This window comes from Ictalurus furcatus, chromosome 8 (assembly GCF_023375685.1).
Source record: "Ictalurus furcatus strain D&B chromosome 8, Billie_1.0, whole genome shotgun sequence".
NCBI lineage: Eukaryota > Metazoa > Chordata > Actinopteri > Siluriformes > Ictaluridae > Ictalurus > Ictalurus furcatus.
Window position 1 is genome coordinate 4,571,290 of NC_071262.1, and position 19,952 is coordinate 4,591,241.

Here is a 19,952-nt window from a genome sequence, read left to right on the forward strand (position 1 = left end):
CCTTTGATGCTATAATAACCTCTACTGTTCTTTCCAGGATCTTCTGGAAGACAGATTTGCCAGTTCAGCCATAGGAGCGTGCATGAGGTCAGGAAACTGGTGTTGGGTGATGAGGTGTGGTGTGCAGACAGCATTCTGCTTGTGGTTGTGAGGTCAGGGCTCTGTGCAAAGTTCTTCTACTTTATCCTTGTCATCCCATGTCTTTATGGAGCTCGCTTTGTGCACAGGAGCACTGTCATGCTGGAACGGGTTTAGGCCTTCTAGTTCCAGTGAAGGGAAATATTTAATGCTACAGCATACAAAGACAATATTACACAATTCTGTACTTCTCCAAGTAGTTTGGGGAAGAACCACAAATGGCTAAGTGTCCACATACTTTTGGCCATATTGTGCATCAGAATTATGATAAATTACACATTGATCATCTATAGAAACGGTAAAGAAAGTGATGTAAGACAATATGGGGTATAGAGTGGCGCAAGAATGACGTCATTTTGTACCGGAACCCAGGAGGTAGCATAGCACTGGTTCCCTCGACAAAAACCCAATAGTAATCGACAAAAGTTTACAATATCAAGACAATTTTCACAAATGAACACAACTTTTATGAAGTTTGAAGCCTAAATACAATCGCCAGAAATGATAAGCTAACCGTATGCTGTAAACGAACTACGTCGCTCGACTTCAACGTCACCATCATCAAGCTTCCGGCAACTTTTCCAAACTTGATTTAAAAACATTTTACATAATACGGATAATATTTACATAATTACTTTGTGGATCAATCTTCATCCACGTTTTTTTTTTGGAAATTGTGCACAGCATATCTGAACTAGTTTATCTCCAAAGATTGTTACCCCCCGCCGGTTCGGCGTGATGACGTTTAATGTCCGCGACAGCGTTTGTAGTCCCATTTAGCACCGTGTTAGCAACCGCCCTTTTCAATACACGTAAAAGCTTTAAAAAAAATCATGAGTGGGGTATTACTGGTGTATTTTATGTCCTACAATAAAACGTGAAACTATTTAGAGCTTGTGTTTCACCACAGACCTTATTTCAGGCTTTTAACCAAAAATCCCATTTAAAGAAACACAACCCATTGGCTTCTGGACGATGGAACCGGAAGTGCTAAAATGCTAACTCGTTTCCGGGTTTTTTAGCGTTGCAAAATGACGTCATTCCTGCGCCACAGCTAAGCTGCAAGCTGAAGGCAAACAGTAGATAAACGCCCTTTTTTTTAGTAGGTATGTATGAAGGCTTTTATTCAGTGCTAAAGCTAGCTGTGGCTTTGTGTTTCTTGTGTCATTGTAGGTGAAATGTGAAGCTGAGTTAGTGAGCTGAAAGAGAGAATGGCTCAGACATCCAGTATCCCTCAGGAAGGACACAGTGAAGCTGAACCCAACCAAACACAAACACACACTCAGACACATCCTCATGCTGCAGGTGAGCGGATTTATTGCTGATAATTATAGCCACTTCCTTTAGGATAACGGGGTTTCCCCCCACGATTAGCAATTAGAATGATTATGCTTGTAGTGTTAAGTGTGTTGAAAGGTGTTCAGTAGGAGCATATTGTGAATTAGAGTCCTAGGATGAGCACAGGACCGTCAGGTATTTTGGGAAGGGTATGGGTCACTCCATGAAAACTGCAGTCATTCAGATATATACGGCTATAAATGTAAATGAATATTGTGAAATATCATGATTAACGTAAGGCGTAACACCTTGAGATATCCATAAGATAATTTCCATGTCACCCTGATTCTAACTACTGAAAAAACTTAATTCTTAATAAATAGAGGTCAGCTGATACTGATAACTAGGTTATAGGGCAGCACTTGCTGATAACTGATTAATCGACCGATTTGTACTTTTTTAAAATGAAATAAACATCCATCCATCCATTTTCTATACCGCTTATCCTTCAGGGTCGCGGGGAACCTGGAGCCTATCCCAGGGAGCATGGGGTACACGGCGGGGTACACCCTGGACGGAGTGCCAGTCCATCACTGGGCACACTCACATGCACATTCACACGCACATTCACACACCCATTCATACACTACAGACACTTTGGACATGCCAATCAGCCTACCATGCATGTCTTTGGACTGGGGGAGGAAACCGGAATACCCGGAGGAAACCCCCGCAGCACGGGAAGAACATGCAAACTCCGCACACACACAGGGCTGCAACGGGAATCAAACCACCGACCCTGAAATAAATAAATATATCAATATTAATATATTAACTATTAATAAATATTAAAGTAAATAAAAAATATACAATCAAACTGAACCAAAAAGTAATACTCCAAATAACAAAAATAGACATCCACAATGAATAGAAAAACCCAAAATAAAACACTTCAAATAACACAAAATTTGTCAGCGATAGTCTTTATTTCACCTCTGTGCCGATTAATTGGCAAAACCGATCAATCGGTCGACCTCTACTCACAATTAATTAGTGTCAGAAATTGTGACATTACCTTGCGTAATAAAATTATTATTTTTTTATGTTATTTTTTTTGCTTTTATTCCTATGCTTTCCTGTAATAAAAGTCTCCCTGTTTTAGTACAGAGGCTATTTAATAGATATCTATGGGAATGGTTGTCCAGGTTTGGACCCGCTTTGGGTGCGAGGTCTGTTAAGTCATTGGGAATGTAACCGTTGGTGTCTGCGTGGGTTACGTCCAAACTATTTGAATAAAAACAAGGTTTCCATTAGTAACAACAACAATTTCCTCTTCAGTAATTCAAGCACAATTAATAGTACTTAAAAAAAAAAAAACAGAGGAAAATAACCAGATCTTAAGAATATTTATAAAATCAACATTTTAAAGTTTGTAGTTTTATCTTGTCTTGTTTTGGGTATGTTACACTCGAAACATTATTCCCTTATATCTTATTTCCTTAAGCCTTATTCCCAAGCTTCGAATTTCCCATCATTCAGGCATGACCGAGAGTACTTAAGAATCTCCTGTGATAATCATTCAACATGGCGGATCACACGTGTTTTGACACTCTATGACGTTTGTGTGCAGTTAAGTTACACCATGTTACACTCGTGATGTTTCGTCCAGGATATAGTGGGAGTCACTCAGTTAATACATACGTCATAAAAACTAAATTAACTGATATGGTCTTATGTTAACTTCCTAGTGATGCACTCTGTGCCCAAGAAAATCTCGACTTAAGTCCGTCTTCTTGATTTGATCAAAACTAGACTAAAGAGTTATCTTGAAATATTCAAGTTAAATGATCTTGATCTTGGTTTTTTTATTTTTATGAATAAATTTAGATTTCTCGTGTCCTTGTTGCATGTGCAACACGGTAATTATGCCTCATGACACACGTTTGAGTGGAGATGTCATCTTTTGACCCGTATGACATTATGTCTGATGGTAATGTCAGTGTAAGGTTCTTCAAAATTCCCTTTTCTGGAATTTTTCCCTTTTTATGTCACAGTTTGGCTGCAGTTTTAATGGAGTGAGCCGTATAAGGAAGGACCATCCGTAACCGCAGAAAGTCAGTCAGAATCTCTTTGAATTGCGACGTAGACAAACACTGATCCAAACCAGACCGAGTTCTGTGAAACTCTTATTTTAACTATAATGTGTATCATGAGCTTACTTCCTGGTTTTCCCAGACCACTACCTATATAAGAGAATATAACAATGTAATTATTCTGTTTTTACCAACTCAATCGTCTGTTGTTGTTGTTTTTTTCCCCCACGTGTTTTATTTAGACTTAATTGCTGTTTTGTGGTATTCCTGTGAACACACATAACATGTCTTATGACATGTTTCCCGTCTAGACCGAGCACTACCGTCTGCTGTGACTGACAGCTCTGAGCTTCAAGCCTCTGATACTGACCAGGTCACTGTGGTAACTACTAAACTGATGGTCCAGCTGCGACCGAACCTGCTTGTTTTTGCACTGTAATAAAATGATTGTTAATTTTGGTCTTTAAAACCATTGCTTTGTTTTAACATGCTGCAGATGCAGACGTTCTTGTTTGAAGTGCCGTTCGTCAATGAAATAACTAAACGATAGATTTTAAGCTGCGATGTCTCGTGTTAAATTTCAATATAATGGTTGTTTGTCTTGTCACAGGCTCCTTTTGCTTGTCATTGGCTCATTTCAGTTGAATTCTTTATCTACAGAAAAAACCAAACAGTTATCCAGAAATACTTCCTGATACATATCTGTCGAAGGACAAACGTGATGGTAGGTTGTGTAAGTCACTGTATTGCTTCTATGCTAAAGTTGAGTGTAAGTTACACTGGGAAACTTAGTTCCTCTGCTGATTTTTGAATCGTGCTAATGTTCTTGCAGTTGTCTTCTCTTTTCTGCTTCTACACGTGATGTTTAATTTGTTGCTGGTTACGTGCAAACTCTGAAAATCAGAAGCTCCGATTTAGTTTCATTTTGACCAGACGAATCGGAGATATAACGCAAACCTGAAGCAGGAACACTAAGAAACTATTCAGAAACGTATGCTCCTAAATGGCCTCCTCGTGTCCGCAGGTTCTCCGTACCAGGGCCCGGTTACCAAGTCCCGTCGGAAGACCGACCCGCTGTTTCAAACGTGCTCCGGTTCCAATCTTAAGCACCTCCTGAGACAGAAGAGTGACAGTTCAAGCCGGAACTATGAAAATGGAGATCATTTTGTCGCACGCCAGGATCTTACCTCTCGCTCTTCCCAACGCCTCCAGCAGCTAGAACGCACTTTAGTGAGTCTCAGGTCTCAGTGCCGTGTACTGCGTGGATCAGGAGGCTGTCTGAGAGGCTGCGTTACAGGACTAACTTCTTCAGGAGAGGCGGAATTTTACCACCACCCTCAGGCACCAGCCTTTAGCCAGCACTATGCACAGCTCCAGAACCTTCTGGAACAACGGGCTCAGCTCCTCTTCCTCCACGAGTATGGCCGTCGATGTCGTGCAGCTAAATGCTTTATATCACGATTGGGTGATGTGCTGGGGAAAGCTCATCTCTTAGCCAGCAGGGGTCAAAATTCAAACGAACAAGCCAACTCTCACTGGAACCTGGATCTTAGGGCTATGTGCGAGGAACTACAAGTCCATGTCAGACACTGGGACATGCTGTATGCCCGAGTGCGCTCTGACCCCTTCTTGCGTGCTGTCGTATTCAGTCGCACAGAGATGCTAGGCTCGATGCAGAAAGGACTGTGGCTGCTGGGACAGCAAGCCTTGCTGCTGATGGAGAACTGCATGCACACAGTGCTTAAAGCTTTAGCTGCTGCTCAACTGGTGCGTGTACCCAGAGATGCCTTAGAGGACTTGCTGTCTGCTCTGGAGCTATATAATCAAGTCATCGCAAACCCAAGGTCCCAGAAAAGAGCTGCAGCCTGGAGTTTCTTCACCTCTGACTATTCTCCGATCGGATCAGGCTTGTCCAGGAAACACCTCAGACCTGGAGCATCGTTAGTGGTGGAAATCATGGAGATCGTGGCACGGCATCGAGCTCAGATTGCGGCCAGGCAACTTTACAGCTGGACGTGTCAACAGACTGATCTTCTTTCTCTTGCAGGACAAACCAGCACGAAACGGGTAGACTCAGATTGTCCGGATCTTCTCGTTCCATCTACTTCAGACCGATCTACGTCTATCCTGGACGAATCCTCTAAACAGCCACGCCACAGTTTTTGGTCTTCCAGTCATCTGCCCTTGTTCATGTTTGCTCATGAAGATAGAGAGGACGTTCTGGAAACTTTCTTTCAAGTCTTAGTCTCCTCAACGGACCTCTTAGTGCCACGCATTTCCAGAAGACCTTGGAGTGCTTCTGCAGAGAGGAGGCGCCGAGCCAGTGGGCGAGAAGAAAATCCCAAAATGTATCTCTCTGGTGTCCAAAACGTTGTTCAGCAGACGGACCTGAGCAGCATGGATGCACGTGTGGCGCTTTTCTCTCAGTACACGGATACGCTATGGAGGGAATTTGGCAAAGCAGTTATCGAGCGTTTTTATTACCCGTCTTACATTGGTGTTTTGGGTGGTATGAACCAGTGGAACGATCAGATGGTCTTCCTTCTGGTCAGATGGCTAAAGCAAGCTTGTAAAGAAGGTAAGACTGTAAAATAAAAAGGTACATAGAATCAGTTTGTTTGCTTAGTGAACTGCTCGAGTGCTGAGTTACTTTACTACAATTTGATCTTTCCAGAATTGGTTCCAGCTGAATGCAAGGATGTCTTGAATAGATTCTGCACGCATGTTTTATCTACTGCTGCCTTCATGCACTGGGATGCAAGTGAGTTGGTCAGCTAAACTGGACAAGCTTTACTGCGTTGTGTCTAAACGAAATTAATAATATTTATATCTACATTGCTGCTCAAAAGTTTAGACCCCCCCCTCTAATTCTATTCTAATTCTAATAATTAGAATATTAATAAAGTCATAAAAACTCTGGAGTAACACAAATGGAATTATGGGAATTATGTTGTGATAAAAAAAAAAAAATCCAAAATAATTTTTAATAATTTTAGCGTCTTCAAAGTAGACATGCTTTTTGCCTAGAATTTCCAGAAATTTATCTTGGCATTTTCTCGAATGATTTCTTGAGGAATCATGCTGAGATGCTTTTTAAACAGTATTAAAGGAGTTCGCACCTACGCCAGACACTTATCCGCTGCTTTCTGGAATATTTCGCTTGAAGTCGTCTGTTTAAAAAATTTTTTTTGTAAATAGAATGTTAGTTTTCTAATGAAAGAAATGAATACGTCGGCACGATTATATTTTTGTCTACGGCACCGATTTCAAGCATTTAATCACACACCTTCAGATCAAAACGTTTTTAAGATCATGAGAAACATTTCAGTCGAGTGTCCAAAAACTTTCGACCGGTAGTGTAAATTGTTTGATACAGCTGGATTGCTTATTCGTTTGTTTTTTTTCCTACCACAAAGCTGTTGAATGCCATCTAATAACGATTGCTATTCTAGATTTTAACACAATTTATCACTAATTGCTGTAGAAATGTACAGAATGTCAATTTTATATCGTGTATGATGTATGTTTTAGTAAATATTCCCTGTCCCTTGCGCTCTTCTATTGATAGTGTCATTATGAATCGAATACTATGTCGATACGTGCTGTTAAGTGTTTATTGCCTGATACTGATTGCTAATGAATAATATATAAATAAGAAGATTTATAGGCTTGTATAGGTCAATAATAGGTCATTAGTAAAACTCATTGCTCAATAACATTTGCAGTTTTTTTCCAAGAGAGTTAGCAGTCTTAACTGTGTGTTTGTGTTGCAGTAATGTGCGAGTCACTGGGTTTAGGAACGAAGGATAAGTGCTCACCGAGAGCCACGACGGAACCTTCCGCTGTGAGAACTGCGACCATGGAAGTTGTACTCCAGCTCTTCCCTCCTCTCCTCTCTGTGCTTCAGTTACTACAAACTCCACAAACAAACTTCGGTACTCTTCGGTTGATTTACTGCAACAGTTTATGTTTTGCAGTCTTTTAATGAGCTGGGAAGGTTTTCTTCCTGAACGCTTCATAATGTGTCGATGGGGCGGGAAAAAAAAGTGCCTATGAAATTAAATATTTATTATTACCTCCCATAAGATAAAGCAGTTCAGATAAAGCATCTTATTAGAGGGCTTTGTGTCCTAATTCATAATGTTTGTCTTTCTGTGTCCAGGAGAGAAGGAAACCAGGAGCATTGGTTCGTATCACCTAGGGTTGCTGCGCAGGGCCCAAGCCACTGTCCAGTCCGCTACGTTCTGGGTTATGAGTAAAGCCTACCAGTTTCTGGCCTCGTGGTCTCTTGCTAAGTTTGTGCTGGTCACACAAGGAGACCTTAAGGTATAGAGCTGTATTTTATATTGAATTGTATACTTATTTGGAGAGTATGAATGAAGAATTGATACAAGCTTTGGTTGTATAAATTTTGGAAGGCTCTCAGGGAGATGGTGGAGAGTCTAGTGCAGCAGCTGAACACTGTGGGTGGAAGTACTGATCATCATCATCATGGTCATCGTCATCTCATCGCGGAACACAGACTTCAGCTGTCTCATGCAGTCTCACAACTACAAGTAAAGCATTCTCAAATTTCAGTGCACGCTCCCATTATAACTGGGAAGAAAATCTTGCTAGCAGTTTTGATCCAGTATGTATATAGTGATGTCATACTAAATGCTAATTGCATAATTGGGGTATATCAAGAATATCATGACTAGATTATGTTGGTAAGGCAATTTCTATAACGCATCAATACAGCTCTAAGCATGTGCAGCCCATCTCCATTGATGTTAATGCTTTATTTTAAGGAACAGGATGCGGTATGCATACAATACTACATTTTAGAACAACCTCTAAAGATTTCCGCCTCGAGTTAAAACGCTACAGATACAAAAGAAGACAAGTACAGGCTACAAATGCATACAAACACCGGACATGAGCGGTAGTTTAAAAAATTCGTACCGTCTGTAAAAACTGTAGAGCAGTAATTTTGGTATAAATATGTATCTTGTGTATATATTTGACTATGTTTAAAACAGCTGAGCAAGCAAACTCCCAAGCATAATTTGCAATGCAATGCATGTGCACAGCTTTACTGATTTATTATGGCCAGTGAGCTAAAGAGCACAAAAGTGAGGAGAGGGTGGCCCTTCCTCCCCCCACCCCCACCCGGGGTTTGAAACGTGTATTCTGTGTGAAACACAAACAACCATAAACAATTATTTGGCAATCGAAGTTAAACAGACCTGAAAGTATCTGGTGCTATAGCAACTTAATAGAGGTCGACCGGTAGTTATTGTTATCGGTAAAACCCACCATGTTGTGTGGTACCTGTGGTACCTACCGATAGTTTATTAAAATTGATACTGAATGAAAATGTTAAAGTTTACACTTAAAGTAAAATATTGCTGAAATTTATTACAAAAATAAACAGTACTGTGTGAAAACGTACCGTACTTTTTTTTTTTTCCCGTGAAATAAATGTTAATATATATAACTAAAAATAAATATTAAAGTAAATAAAAGATATACATCCAAAGTGAACTAAAAAGTAACACTCCAAATAACACATTAAAAATAGACATCCAAAATAATAAATAAATAAAGCCACTTCATATAACACAACGGACATGATTTGTTTGCAATTGGTTATCGCCAAAACTGAGCAATCGGTCGACCTCTACAATTTAAGCTCCTCCGTGTCTCGTGATTGATTGAGTGATTGATTAATTGATTAATTCTCATCCAGGTTTAATTAATAATAATTGAGACAATGTTGATGTAATCTCCTACTAAATCATAGGCCTTCTCTGAACTTGTGCTGCGGATATTTTCGATGGACTGCAAGAAAATGTCGATGGAGATTTTTGAGCAAACGATGCCATCAGCAAAACACTGGCGAGTCAACTATAAAACAGGTCAGCAGGCAGATAATTGCATTTTTTGGGGGGAGTTTCTGTCCAAATATTGTTACTATCAAATATAGTTAGTCATCAGTATTTTTTTTTTACTTCCAATATGGACTAGCTGCTTTGTGTGTTTTCTTAGAATTACCCAGCACCCCGAGTGATTATGCAGCCTTTGCAGCTCAAAGTGTGCTTGGCCAGGTGTTCGAGGGAGTGCAGCCCTTACCGGATGAGACTCGTATTCCAGCACTGGCAGAGGCCATGACTGCCTTCATGGAGGCCTGGATGGAGCACATACTCAAACAGAAAATCAAGTTTAGGTCAGCGGGCAATTAAAATGACATTGTATACATAATCTTAGTATTGGAAATGGGTATTAAAAGTTTGGAAGAGCACTGTTCCTTTATATAAACTCCTTCATTATAGTGTTCATGGAGCACTGCAGCTGAAGCAGGATTTTGACCTGATTCGAGAGTTGATTCGTTCAGAGAAGTACAGCCTGAGCGAGGAGCTGCACCAACGGCTCCTGTCACTGCACGTCTTTAATCAAGCGGACAGCGCCATAGTGTGCCTGCTGCAGCAACCTGTGACCAAATCATACATGCCCTCTCAAAGATGGGAGCCTTTCCGACACTGCTGTGAGTGACTGGCAGGACTAAAACAAGAAAATGTTATGCAGAAATTCTAATTATTCTGGTAACAATCATTGAGGGTTTTTTTTTTTTTGTTGTATTTCCCAGAATTAATTTAACTTTAATCTGAAATAGTATTAGTAATTTAAAAGACAAACTTCTTATTTTTCAATGGTCTCAATGAAGAAGAATAATTTTAATTAAAATTGGGTTGCGTTCTACCTCACTCTTTTCTCACAAGAGCTCTCAGCAAGCAGAAATGTTAAGCCAGTTTATGGGGGGGAAAAAATGTGTTTTGATTGCTGATTGTCGTTATCTTTAAAAATAAATAAATAAATTACTAGGAAACCAGTGCTTATTGCTGGCATGCATGGTAGACGACATCTCTTTGTAAGCAAAATTACATTTTTATGTTTTGGCTAACGTAAAAATCCAGTTCTTGAACATTTTTATTGTATTTTCAGGCCCAAACAGGGCCCAGGTGGTGGACCAGGCAGTTGGAAGCCTCAATAATCTGGAGACTCTAGACATCCAGGCTGCTTGTCACCAGGCCTTGACTCGAGCAGAAGGTTCTGTGAGCCCTGAGCTGCTCTCCACAGCTCCACCCGAGTCCTACTTAGCTGTGGCACAGCAGGAGTGGCTGGACCTGCGCATCCACACGAGCTCTCGCTGGAGGATCCCTGGTCTGCGTTGTTTCACTAAATCTGAGCCCTGAAAAATACCCCGACACAAAGTGGTTTGTTTACGATTAGTAGTATATCAGTTTGCACAGTAATAGACAATAATCCTGTACCAATAGGTTCACTTCCACGCACCATGTAGACCACTGCTGTGTAAAAACGTTTAATCGTGAGGTTGAGCAATCGCCAGAGTTGTAAAGTTTACAACTCTGAATTACCAATATGAAGTACTGTGTGAAACACTATCTTTTATAATATTTCCAACATATGCAGATTAATACAAGTAGACAACCATTAACATATCTAAAATTCACTTTGGTAGGTCTTATTAATAATACTAGAACATGTATTAGATTAAAGCAGTTCATAATCTAATATTCATAATCTAAGTTTACAAAATGTACAGAATGCACAATTTTAGTTTAAATGCCTTTTTTTTTGCATTTTTATAATGTTCAGGTTCTATGATAATGTAACTTATGGTATAGAACATTAATGTAAATGTAAATCTTGTACTAACACTATGTTCTGAGGAACTGAGATCGTGAATTTTGACTTCATTGTGTAGTTATTTGACACTTTGTAAAAAAAAAACCAAAAAAACAATAATGTGCCTTTTTATGTGTCTGATATTGTGATAGAAAGATGTTTATATTTATTAATAAGGGAAAATACCAAGCATTACTTAATATAAGCCAGCCATTGTTTTTTGATCATGGAATGGAATAAAAATGCTTTATTTTCATTTTGCCAGTGTGTTTGATCTGTAACAGCAGCTCTGACAGTCGTACCGGCCGCAATTCAAACCAGCCGTTATAATATGTTACCATTTCTATAGGAACAGCTTCACAGTAATTCACTGGGCTTTTTAGACTGGGCACTCCAAGTGTCATTTAACCAAGAAAATCAAAACGTATAATCTTGATATAATTAACCTTTTTGTAACGGGATGTTTATTTAACATACACTATATGGCCAAAAGTTTGTGGACACCCGATCATCTCACTCATTTTTGAACATCCCGTTCTAGATTATTTATTTATTTATTTTTGTATAAATAAAAAATACTTCCGTCTTGCCAGCCTATCCCATAGCCCATATATATGAAGAACTCAGGAGATTGCTGTCACATGTAGGGAATAACCAGTACTTGCTAGAAATTACTGCAATTCTTTTAACGTTGCTGTAGGCCTCTTGGCAGCCTCCCTGATCAATTTTCTTCTGATCTTCTCATCAATTTTAGAGGGACGTCCTGTTCTTAGTAGTGTCAGTGTCGTGCCATATTTTCTCCACTTGTTGATTATTGTCTTTACAGTGTTCAATGGTATATCCAATGCCTTGTAACTGTAATTGTAACCCTCTCCTGACTGATATTTTTCAACGATGAGATCCAGTACCTGCGTTGTAAGCTCTTTACAGCCCCTGGCTTTTCCACTTGGATGTTACCAAGAAGATGTCAGGGAAAATCCACTGGGAAGAGCTGTACTTTATTTGGGGGTAATCAGTCACTTTAATTGATTGCAGGTGTATGCTAATTAGTATTTAATATGAGTTTGAATATAATTGATTGATTCAGAACACTGCTACATTCTCAATTATAAAAGGGTGTACACAATTAGAAGTTTTTTTTCTCCTTTTTTCTTTTCCTAAAATGATTCTTATTGTTTTTCACTTTAATTTATCGGTTAAAATGTCTTTCTTTTATTTATATTTTTTACATCCACTGTATTGTGGAAAACACTAAGAACTGGGGAAAATAATGAGGAATGAGGATTAGCAATAGCTATTACAAAGTGCCACCGAATTTTCCCACTGTCCACATTTGACACACAGAGCATGCAAGTGTTTATCATAAACACACACGCAAGGTCAGTGTGTTATATCCCTGATAAACACACACACACACACATTATGTATAACTGACCTATTCACTTTTACATTTCCTGTTTAGTTGATATGTCTTATTGACATAGTAACAATATACTCTTATGTACCAAATGTTTTAGTGAAAGCACCTTTCTCATTCGGGTGAATGCTTGAAGTAAACAGCGCTGGTCATGTCACTAACTAACCACATAAAAATGTTCACTTTTTTAAAAATGTATATCATAATTATTATTTTTTTTTAAAATAAAAATAACAACACCAACTATGAAGCTTTGCAGAATAAAAACAAAGGTGTGAGTCATGAGTTTATGGAGCCTTTTGTGTGGAAGAGTTTACCGTTGGACGTAGTTTACTTTTGCAATCACAAGATGGCGGCAGAAAGCTACTCTCTGTTTCACCTCAAATACAAATAATCTTGTAGTGCTTCGAAACCTGCTTTTTCAATAGTATGGTTTCAATATTATAACAAAGAATTATGTAATTTTAGTGTTTGCCAATGTAGATACACAACCTAAAAATTTTTAATTACTTAATTAAATTAGTTTACCATTAGAGAGCTAAACTGTTAAAAGATTAGCTAGCTAACTAGCAAAACGCTAGCTATAGCAGCTAATAAATATGTGACGAAGCATATATATCTACTCTGCTGAGAAAAACAATAGAAACCCTCATAGAATTTATATTGGTTTTAATGGTTATAATGGGAGTTGTATTGGTTTTAATGGAAACGGTGGGTCTCTACTGGTGGTAGCCTATGCTATGTCTAGTGGATACCATTAGGGACCAATAATGGTAATGGTTAACTGATGGTTTGTAATGGTATTTGTAGTAGAAAGCATTAGAATTTATTTTTGTGATGGTTTCTATTGTTTTTTTTTTAAACTACTAAACTACCAGTTATACTACTTTTTGCTTAAATTTCTAAATGTAGAAAACTGAAAATTTTTTTTAATACATTTAAAAAAGGTATATGGAAATTTGCTACATTTTATATATCTATATAAAATATAGATATAAAGAGTGAGAGAATAGGAATTATGTTTTGCTCGCCTCTCACCCATAACCCCTTCCAGTGCGCCTCCTACACTTTGGCAATTAATTAATTTAAAAATGACCATTAAGGCAGTATAGAGAACTTATGATTAATTTTTCCAATATCAGCCGCTCCACAGAAGGCCTGTCGCACACCTGGGAAATGTATGATAATGTCTGATTGGACGGGAGGGGTTCCTCAGCTCTCCTCCCTGCATGCACTGCGCCTGAGTTATAGCCATGGAGGCCACCTCACTATTTGGTGGTGTGTAATTTGAATACAGATTAGTTGGCCCCAGTGTTCCAGTGCTTTGGCATCACCATTACCGGGGACAGTAATTTGACTGATGAACACACAGGTTATCACAAGGTCATCACCTTCACCAATGCAGGAGGGGAAAAGTGCGTGGGCCGACCCTCTTTTGGCGCCACCCGCTAAGCCTTTTCGATAGCGTAATTAGTACCTTTAATTAAAGGGTGAGCTAGCTGATTGAATAAATCCGCTCTTAATGAAGCATCTGATTGCCCATGCTCATACCTGTGTAGCACTCTTGCCTTTTAACTTTCCTATTCAATTGTCTTTCTTTCTTGTTTATTACAGCATAGGATCGTGATCATATTATGTACAATTAATATGAAAATGTCTCTCTTTTTTTTTGCAACCTGCCATATAAAACAAACATCTCTTATATGTCTGTTTCTTCACAGGATAACATCAGGCTACATCCATGCTGAACTGGTTTGACAGAAAATCTGAGCAAAGGACACCTACATTTTCCAAAAAAAAAAAGCCAGGATCTGTACTGATTTCCTCTATGTAGTTAGATGTCACAGTGAGTGTGCATCTCAATTACTTGTCAAGTATTGCGCCATGTGTATCTTCCCTAATCATTTCTTCATTTCATAGCGTTTAACACACCTCTTGACTCAGGTGATCTTTTAATCCCCGTGGGCCATTATGTGTGCTGTGGAGACTCTCCCTCCCTCCCTCCCTTTTGATTATTTCATCAAGGGCTTTATCACGTTAAAGGCTAATGTTCTTCTCCGTTTTGTTCATATCCTCTGCAGATGTTCTGCCTTCTTTAGTTTTGTTCTTTAACATTTCAACTGCATCAACATAACATTTCTTAAATGACAAAATATTATTTAAAAAATGTAACCGTTACCAATATAAGCATCTAGAATGCGACTTTATCTTTTTGATATCCTTTCGATCCTTCTTACTTGGAGATAACAGCTTGTTATCTACTCCAAAATCCACCCCACATAATTAAACAGAAATGATCAACTGATAGAAAAAAAAAAAGTGGCCTCCTTGAGAAGTCTGCCCTTCATTGCCACTGAAGCAAGTCATCTCAGCATTTTTTTTTTTTTCTGTGTCCAAGCGAGCAAAACCTCCAAGCCCAAGTGACCTTTTTGCTTCAATTATGTGATTAGAGCTCAAAGTTGGTATGGTCACCCATCTCGCTTTGATCAAGTGCCATTTAGCTTTCAATTGACTAGCAGGTCACATGATTAAATTGATTACATTTATTCAGTACATTTCCATGTTTTACCATAGACTGACATACCGCTAAAAGTAATTGCGCCTTAATTTGAATTGTACAATAGAACACGTTTGAATGGGGTTTTTAAGGTTAGCCGGATGAGAAGTGAGTAACTAGAGCCATGAAAATGCATGCAGGTAAGTGCTGCAGTTGAAGATGGAAAGACCTTGCTTCTTGAGAGTTATGTCCTGCTTATTGTTCTCAGTAAAGTGTACTTGTGATTTATTTAACAGACCTTTCATTGCATTGAAAATCTCATTTCAATCATAAATGGCAGATGATGATTTAAGAATGCATTCTTTAATGGGCTTGCAGTGGTCAAATTTAAACTAACTCAATTAATCAACGCAACACTCAATACACCCTGTCTGAAACTCACTTAAGCAAACAAAGATCTTTTAATATAAATTTTCCACAAGATTTCTTTATTGATTTGGTGCAAAATGATTTGTGCGATACATTCCGCGCAATCAATAAAGGCCAAGTCAATAGTGTATATAAAAAAATCATGACTCCATGGATGAAGTGTCAACCAACTTCGGCTTAGCATTGACCTGGAGTGTATACTACGTAAGAAAATATAGTCATAAAAATCCAGCTGGAAAATAATTTCCTGAATGACCTGTTTGATGGGTCTGGCCAATACAGTGCATTTATTGGTTAACTAATAATGCAGACCTTTTATAACTTTAATGGTCATTATAAAACTAAAGCTACAGTGGGGGAGAATGTCTTTCTACCAGGTAGCAGCCTTCACCTCAAGCAAGGGATGTTCTACTGAAGTCTTACACCTTTTAGCATTTTCATGTGTCCATCTAAATTCCATACCGTATATACTGCACAGGGTGGTGGGTGAACCTGGAGCCTATCCCAGGCAACTCAAGGCACAAGGCAGGGGACACCCTGGACGGGGTGTCACTATGGACATTTTGGACATACAAATCAGTCTACAACGCATGTCTTTGGACTGGGGGAGGAAACCGGAGTACCTGGAGGAAACCCCCGCAGCACGGGGGGGACATGCAAACTCCGCACACACAGGGCTGCAGCGGGAATCGAACCCCCCAGCCCTGGAGGTGTGAGGTGAATGTGCTAACCACTAAGCCATCGGGCGCCCTACTATATCATACCTTTACATTAAAAAAAATAAATAAATCAGATTTAGTGGTTACTAAGAAAAAGGAACCACATTTCCATAACTTTTAGTCATAGCACATCATACTAAGCAATAGGAATAAAAGAAACAAAATATGAAGTTACAAAGAAGGTTATAATTTTCCACTTCCAGCATGTTCTAAACTCTTTTTTATTCCACTTATACCACAGCAATTTGCCAGCTTCTAAGAGCCAACTGTTTGTAGTAACGTGTAATGTCACGGAATGTCCACGTACCAAGTTAGTTCCTACACTTACATTTACATTTATTCATTTAGCCGACGCTTTTATCCAAAGCGACTTACAAATGAGGAAATACAAGCAAAGCGATATATCAAGCAGAGAACAATACAAGTAGTGCTACCGTACAAGATCTTTAATTGAGTTCTAGAAGAAGCAAAGTGCGCAGAGTAGAGGTGTAATTGCCAGAGTAAGGTGTTTTGTTTTTGTTTTTAAAATGATTATTTTATTTATTTTTGGGGTGCTATACTTATGTTATAGCAGCTATAAACGCTCATCCCCTCCTGGCCTTCTCTTTTTATGCTCTCTTGAAGTGAAAGTGAAAGACTCTCCCATGACAGAAAACACACTGAGCGTTACAAAGTGCTGACACCTGAGACTCTTTCCCAAAATGTTAAATAACCATTTCCTTACAGATACTGCTTCAGCATTTCAGCAATTCTATACATTTCTTTGTAAAATTACATTGTTTTTTAATCTGTTTCTTTTTTTGGCCTTAGATTACATGACATGTCCATGATACAAGCTTCTGTACTGTAGAAACAATACCGTATTAGAATGAGAGCATTAATATAATGTAATACTGTTAGAGCTGCTGTTGTAGAAGATTAGTCAATGTCTTCTGACCAATCAGAATCGAGAATTTAACAGCTAAATGTAGTAGAATGGTAAATCTTCACCGGGTTTCTTGCTCCTTTTGAGATCTGAAAAGCATTGACCTTTTATACATTTCTTTGACTTTACTGTTGGAGAGTTTAGCTGAATTGGATGTTTGTGTGTGGTCTGAAGCAAGTGGAAGTCCCTTTTGGGGTCTGAGCCTGGCCACTGAGCCAGTTGATCTGTGCCTGCTTGGTTGGCTGTCCTAGGGTAAAGTAATGTCAACGTGAGGAGGATGATAAATTGCGTTTGTTTAAGCCATCATTATATTGTGCTTTTCTTTATAGAGGTCACTATTTAATAACACTTGAAGTTGATTGAAGAACGGGTGTGACCCACCAAGCGTCCCCACTGGTCAGCTGGGGTGACAGGCCATGACTGCAAACATGAAGATATTACAGAGCCAAGACTGCTCCAGGATGTTGTCGTAATCTCACACAATCTGGTGCCTGCTCTAGTGTGTAATGTCCTGCTGAAAACTTTCGCTGAGGGAGGCCTGTGAAAGGGGAGCTCGGCCACAGATCTGGGGGCTAATTGTTTTAAATTACAGCCGACCAGTACACTAAGTGAATAACCTTTTCCCCCTGGCACTTTATAAACTTGTCAGGATTATTTCGTCCTGGCTGAAATGAATGCAACTGTCAATGCCCAGGTATCATTGATACCATACCCTAAAGTTCCAAGTGGTAAATGACATTATATAATTTAAGTAATCTTTTGTCGAATAATTGGTTTACGGATCCTCTGATATTATAATTCTGGATTCATGCAACTACTTTTCAACTACTATGTATTAATATACCGTAAATTACATTAAAACATCCTTAGCATTTTTTTTGCCAATAAAGTAAAGATTACATTCTCACTATTTATTGATTTATGTTTAACTCTTGAGTAGGAAAGATATTCTCTTTGCACACAGTTAATAAATATATTAGCATGCAGAACTAATTTTTTAAATAGCACGATTCTAAAACTAATGTTTATTTCCAACAATTATTCATCGATATTCATATTTTACCAATATTTTGACTTTTACGTCTAAGTATTGTATTTGAAATTACTGCCTCTGTTTCTAGAGTCACATGTACACGCTTGCATATCATGTCTGCCTCGTAGCTCCAAGAACCAACTCCACAGTAACCGACCTACTTCTCACACGGTACTGCAACAATGCAAACACAAGTTAAAGGGGTAACTGGGGACTAATAGAGGCATCTCCGCAGGAAACGGCTGTCAGTGGCCTGTCACCTGCTCTCGATTCCATCATTATCTAAACCGTGCACCTCTGCTGAGAACATATTCTCCGCCTGAGTGGAGGGTGATGGAGATCTAACCGAGTCATCAACTTCCCTAGAATGATGTGACCTGCAAGATATCCTGTAGTACCTCCACAAAAGGGCCTCACATAATGGTCATCTGCCAGCAACAAAATAAACAAGGAGATATCAAGCTGTATTAGGAGGGCTATTGCTTTGTATGGTGCAGGAAAGTGATTTCCTTGAGCTGTCAGAAAAAATCAGTGTTAGTCCATCATGAGAAACTGCAAGCACACCCTTTGTTTATGATGGTTTTATACAGAAAAAAAAAAAGAAGCGGAAAGATAAGAGGATGTATGACAAATGGGAGATGTCTGCAATTAGTACTTTAATTTTGTTTGGTTACTTGTACAGTAAGACGTGGTTTGATTTAATTGATTTAAAGTGCCCATATTTTACTAGTAGGTTTTACTGTTTACAATATAAAAAGGAATATTTTATATCATTTGGCAACCTGGAGTACATATGGTATATCATGGGCAAATAAATATAATATGTACATAGAACAGTCCACAGCTTAACCTGTAAAAACCGTATGACAGCACAATCCAACGTAATAAATAGTTAGTATTTTAAGTCATATTAACTCAGTTACAGCTGTATGTTTTACGTTTGCCGGCTTCACATTTATCACAGTGCATCACAAGGCAGTGAAACTATGGCACTTCATTAAACTGCTCCCATAGCAGGGTACTCAATCCCAATACACAAGAGACTGCACGATTTTATCAAAAGCCCTGGAAATTGAAGCCATCACTATAAGATGTCTGGGAATTAAAGCAGTAGAGCCAGCCAAAGAGATAGACCTCCTACAACATAGATCTGTTTTTTAAGACATTATGCATTAAAGGCATCCTATCTTGAAAGATACTGTTGAGTTTAGAAAAATCTGTTCTGAGAAATGTCTTGCCCCAAAAAGGGTTAGAAGAGGCTTCAGTGTGATAATGTGTGTTCCTGCCCCCACTTTGTCAAATGTTCTTGTGTGTCTAGAGAGAAGACTTGGATCTGTAACTACTGGGTCATTTTAAATACATAGTATATAGCTCCTTTCCTTCACACGTTGTATAACATTTGATTCGTTTTGCATTTGTTCAGTGTAGAGTGTGAAATGGAAACCCAAAAAAACTGTATTTTATTTTTTACACGTCAAGACAAATGAAATGGAATGGTTTCAAGCCAGTCATTTTCTTCTAGTAAACTGAATAACTGTAGAAGTATGGTGATTCAGGATCTTTCTTCCATGAATGGCACGTGCAAAAGTCATATTAGCGTTGTCTTAAATCATGGGAATATGTGATGGGTCTTCTTGTAACTAACCATTCATTAACCTCGTTAAGTGAGTTTGGATTTGCCTTAACTTTAACTTTTCATACAGCCATTGCAGACACAACACTTTGCTGAGGATC

The 19,952-nt window shown here is 38.7% G+C and overlaps 1 protein-coding gene across 3 annotated transcripts; it reads left to right on the forward strand.

Annotated features, from left to right (window-relative positions):
* The first annotated feature begins 362 nt into the window (after window positions 1-362).
* Window positions 363-11,454, forward strand: ccdc142 (coiled-coil domain containing 142). Of its 3 annotated transcripts, none has more exons than XM_053630672.1 (13): window positions 363-1,217; window positions 1,312-1,443; window positions 3,821-3,891; window positions 4,170-4,233; window positions 4,534-6,087; window positions 6,184-6,270; window positions 7,283-7,444; window positions 7,672-7,835; window positions 7,928-8,065; window positions 9,295-9,409; window positions 9,540-9,717; window positions 9,824-10,035; window positions 10,494-11,454. In XM_053630672.1, exons 2-13 carry the CDS (start codon window positions 1,350-1,352, stop codon window positions 10,742-10,744), a joined length of 3,090 nt encoding a protein of 1,029 aa, XP_053486647.1. In that variant the 5' UTR covers window positions 363-1,217; window positions 1,312-1,349; the 3' UTR covers window positions 10,745-11,454. The 3 variants fall into 3 exon arrangements, with proteins under 3 accessions (XP_053486647.1, XP_053486646.1, XP_053486649.1); XM_053630671.1 differs by having other exon boundaries at window positions 363-1,210; XM_053630674.1 differs by having other exon boundaries at window positions 364-1,443; window positions 3,821-3,882.
* The last annotated feature ends 8,498 nt before the right edge of the window (window positions 11,455-19,952 follow it).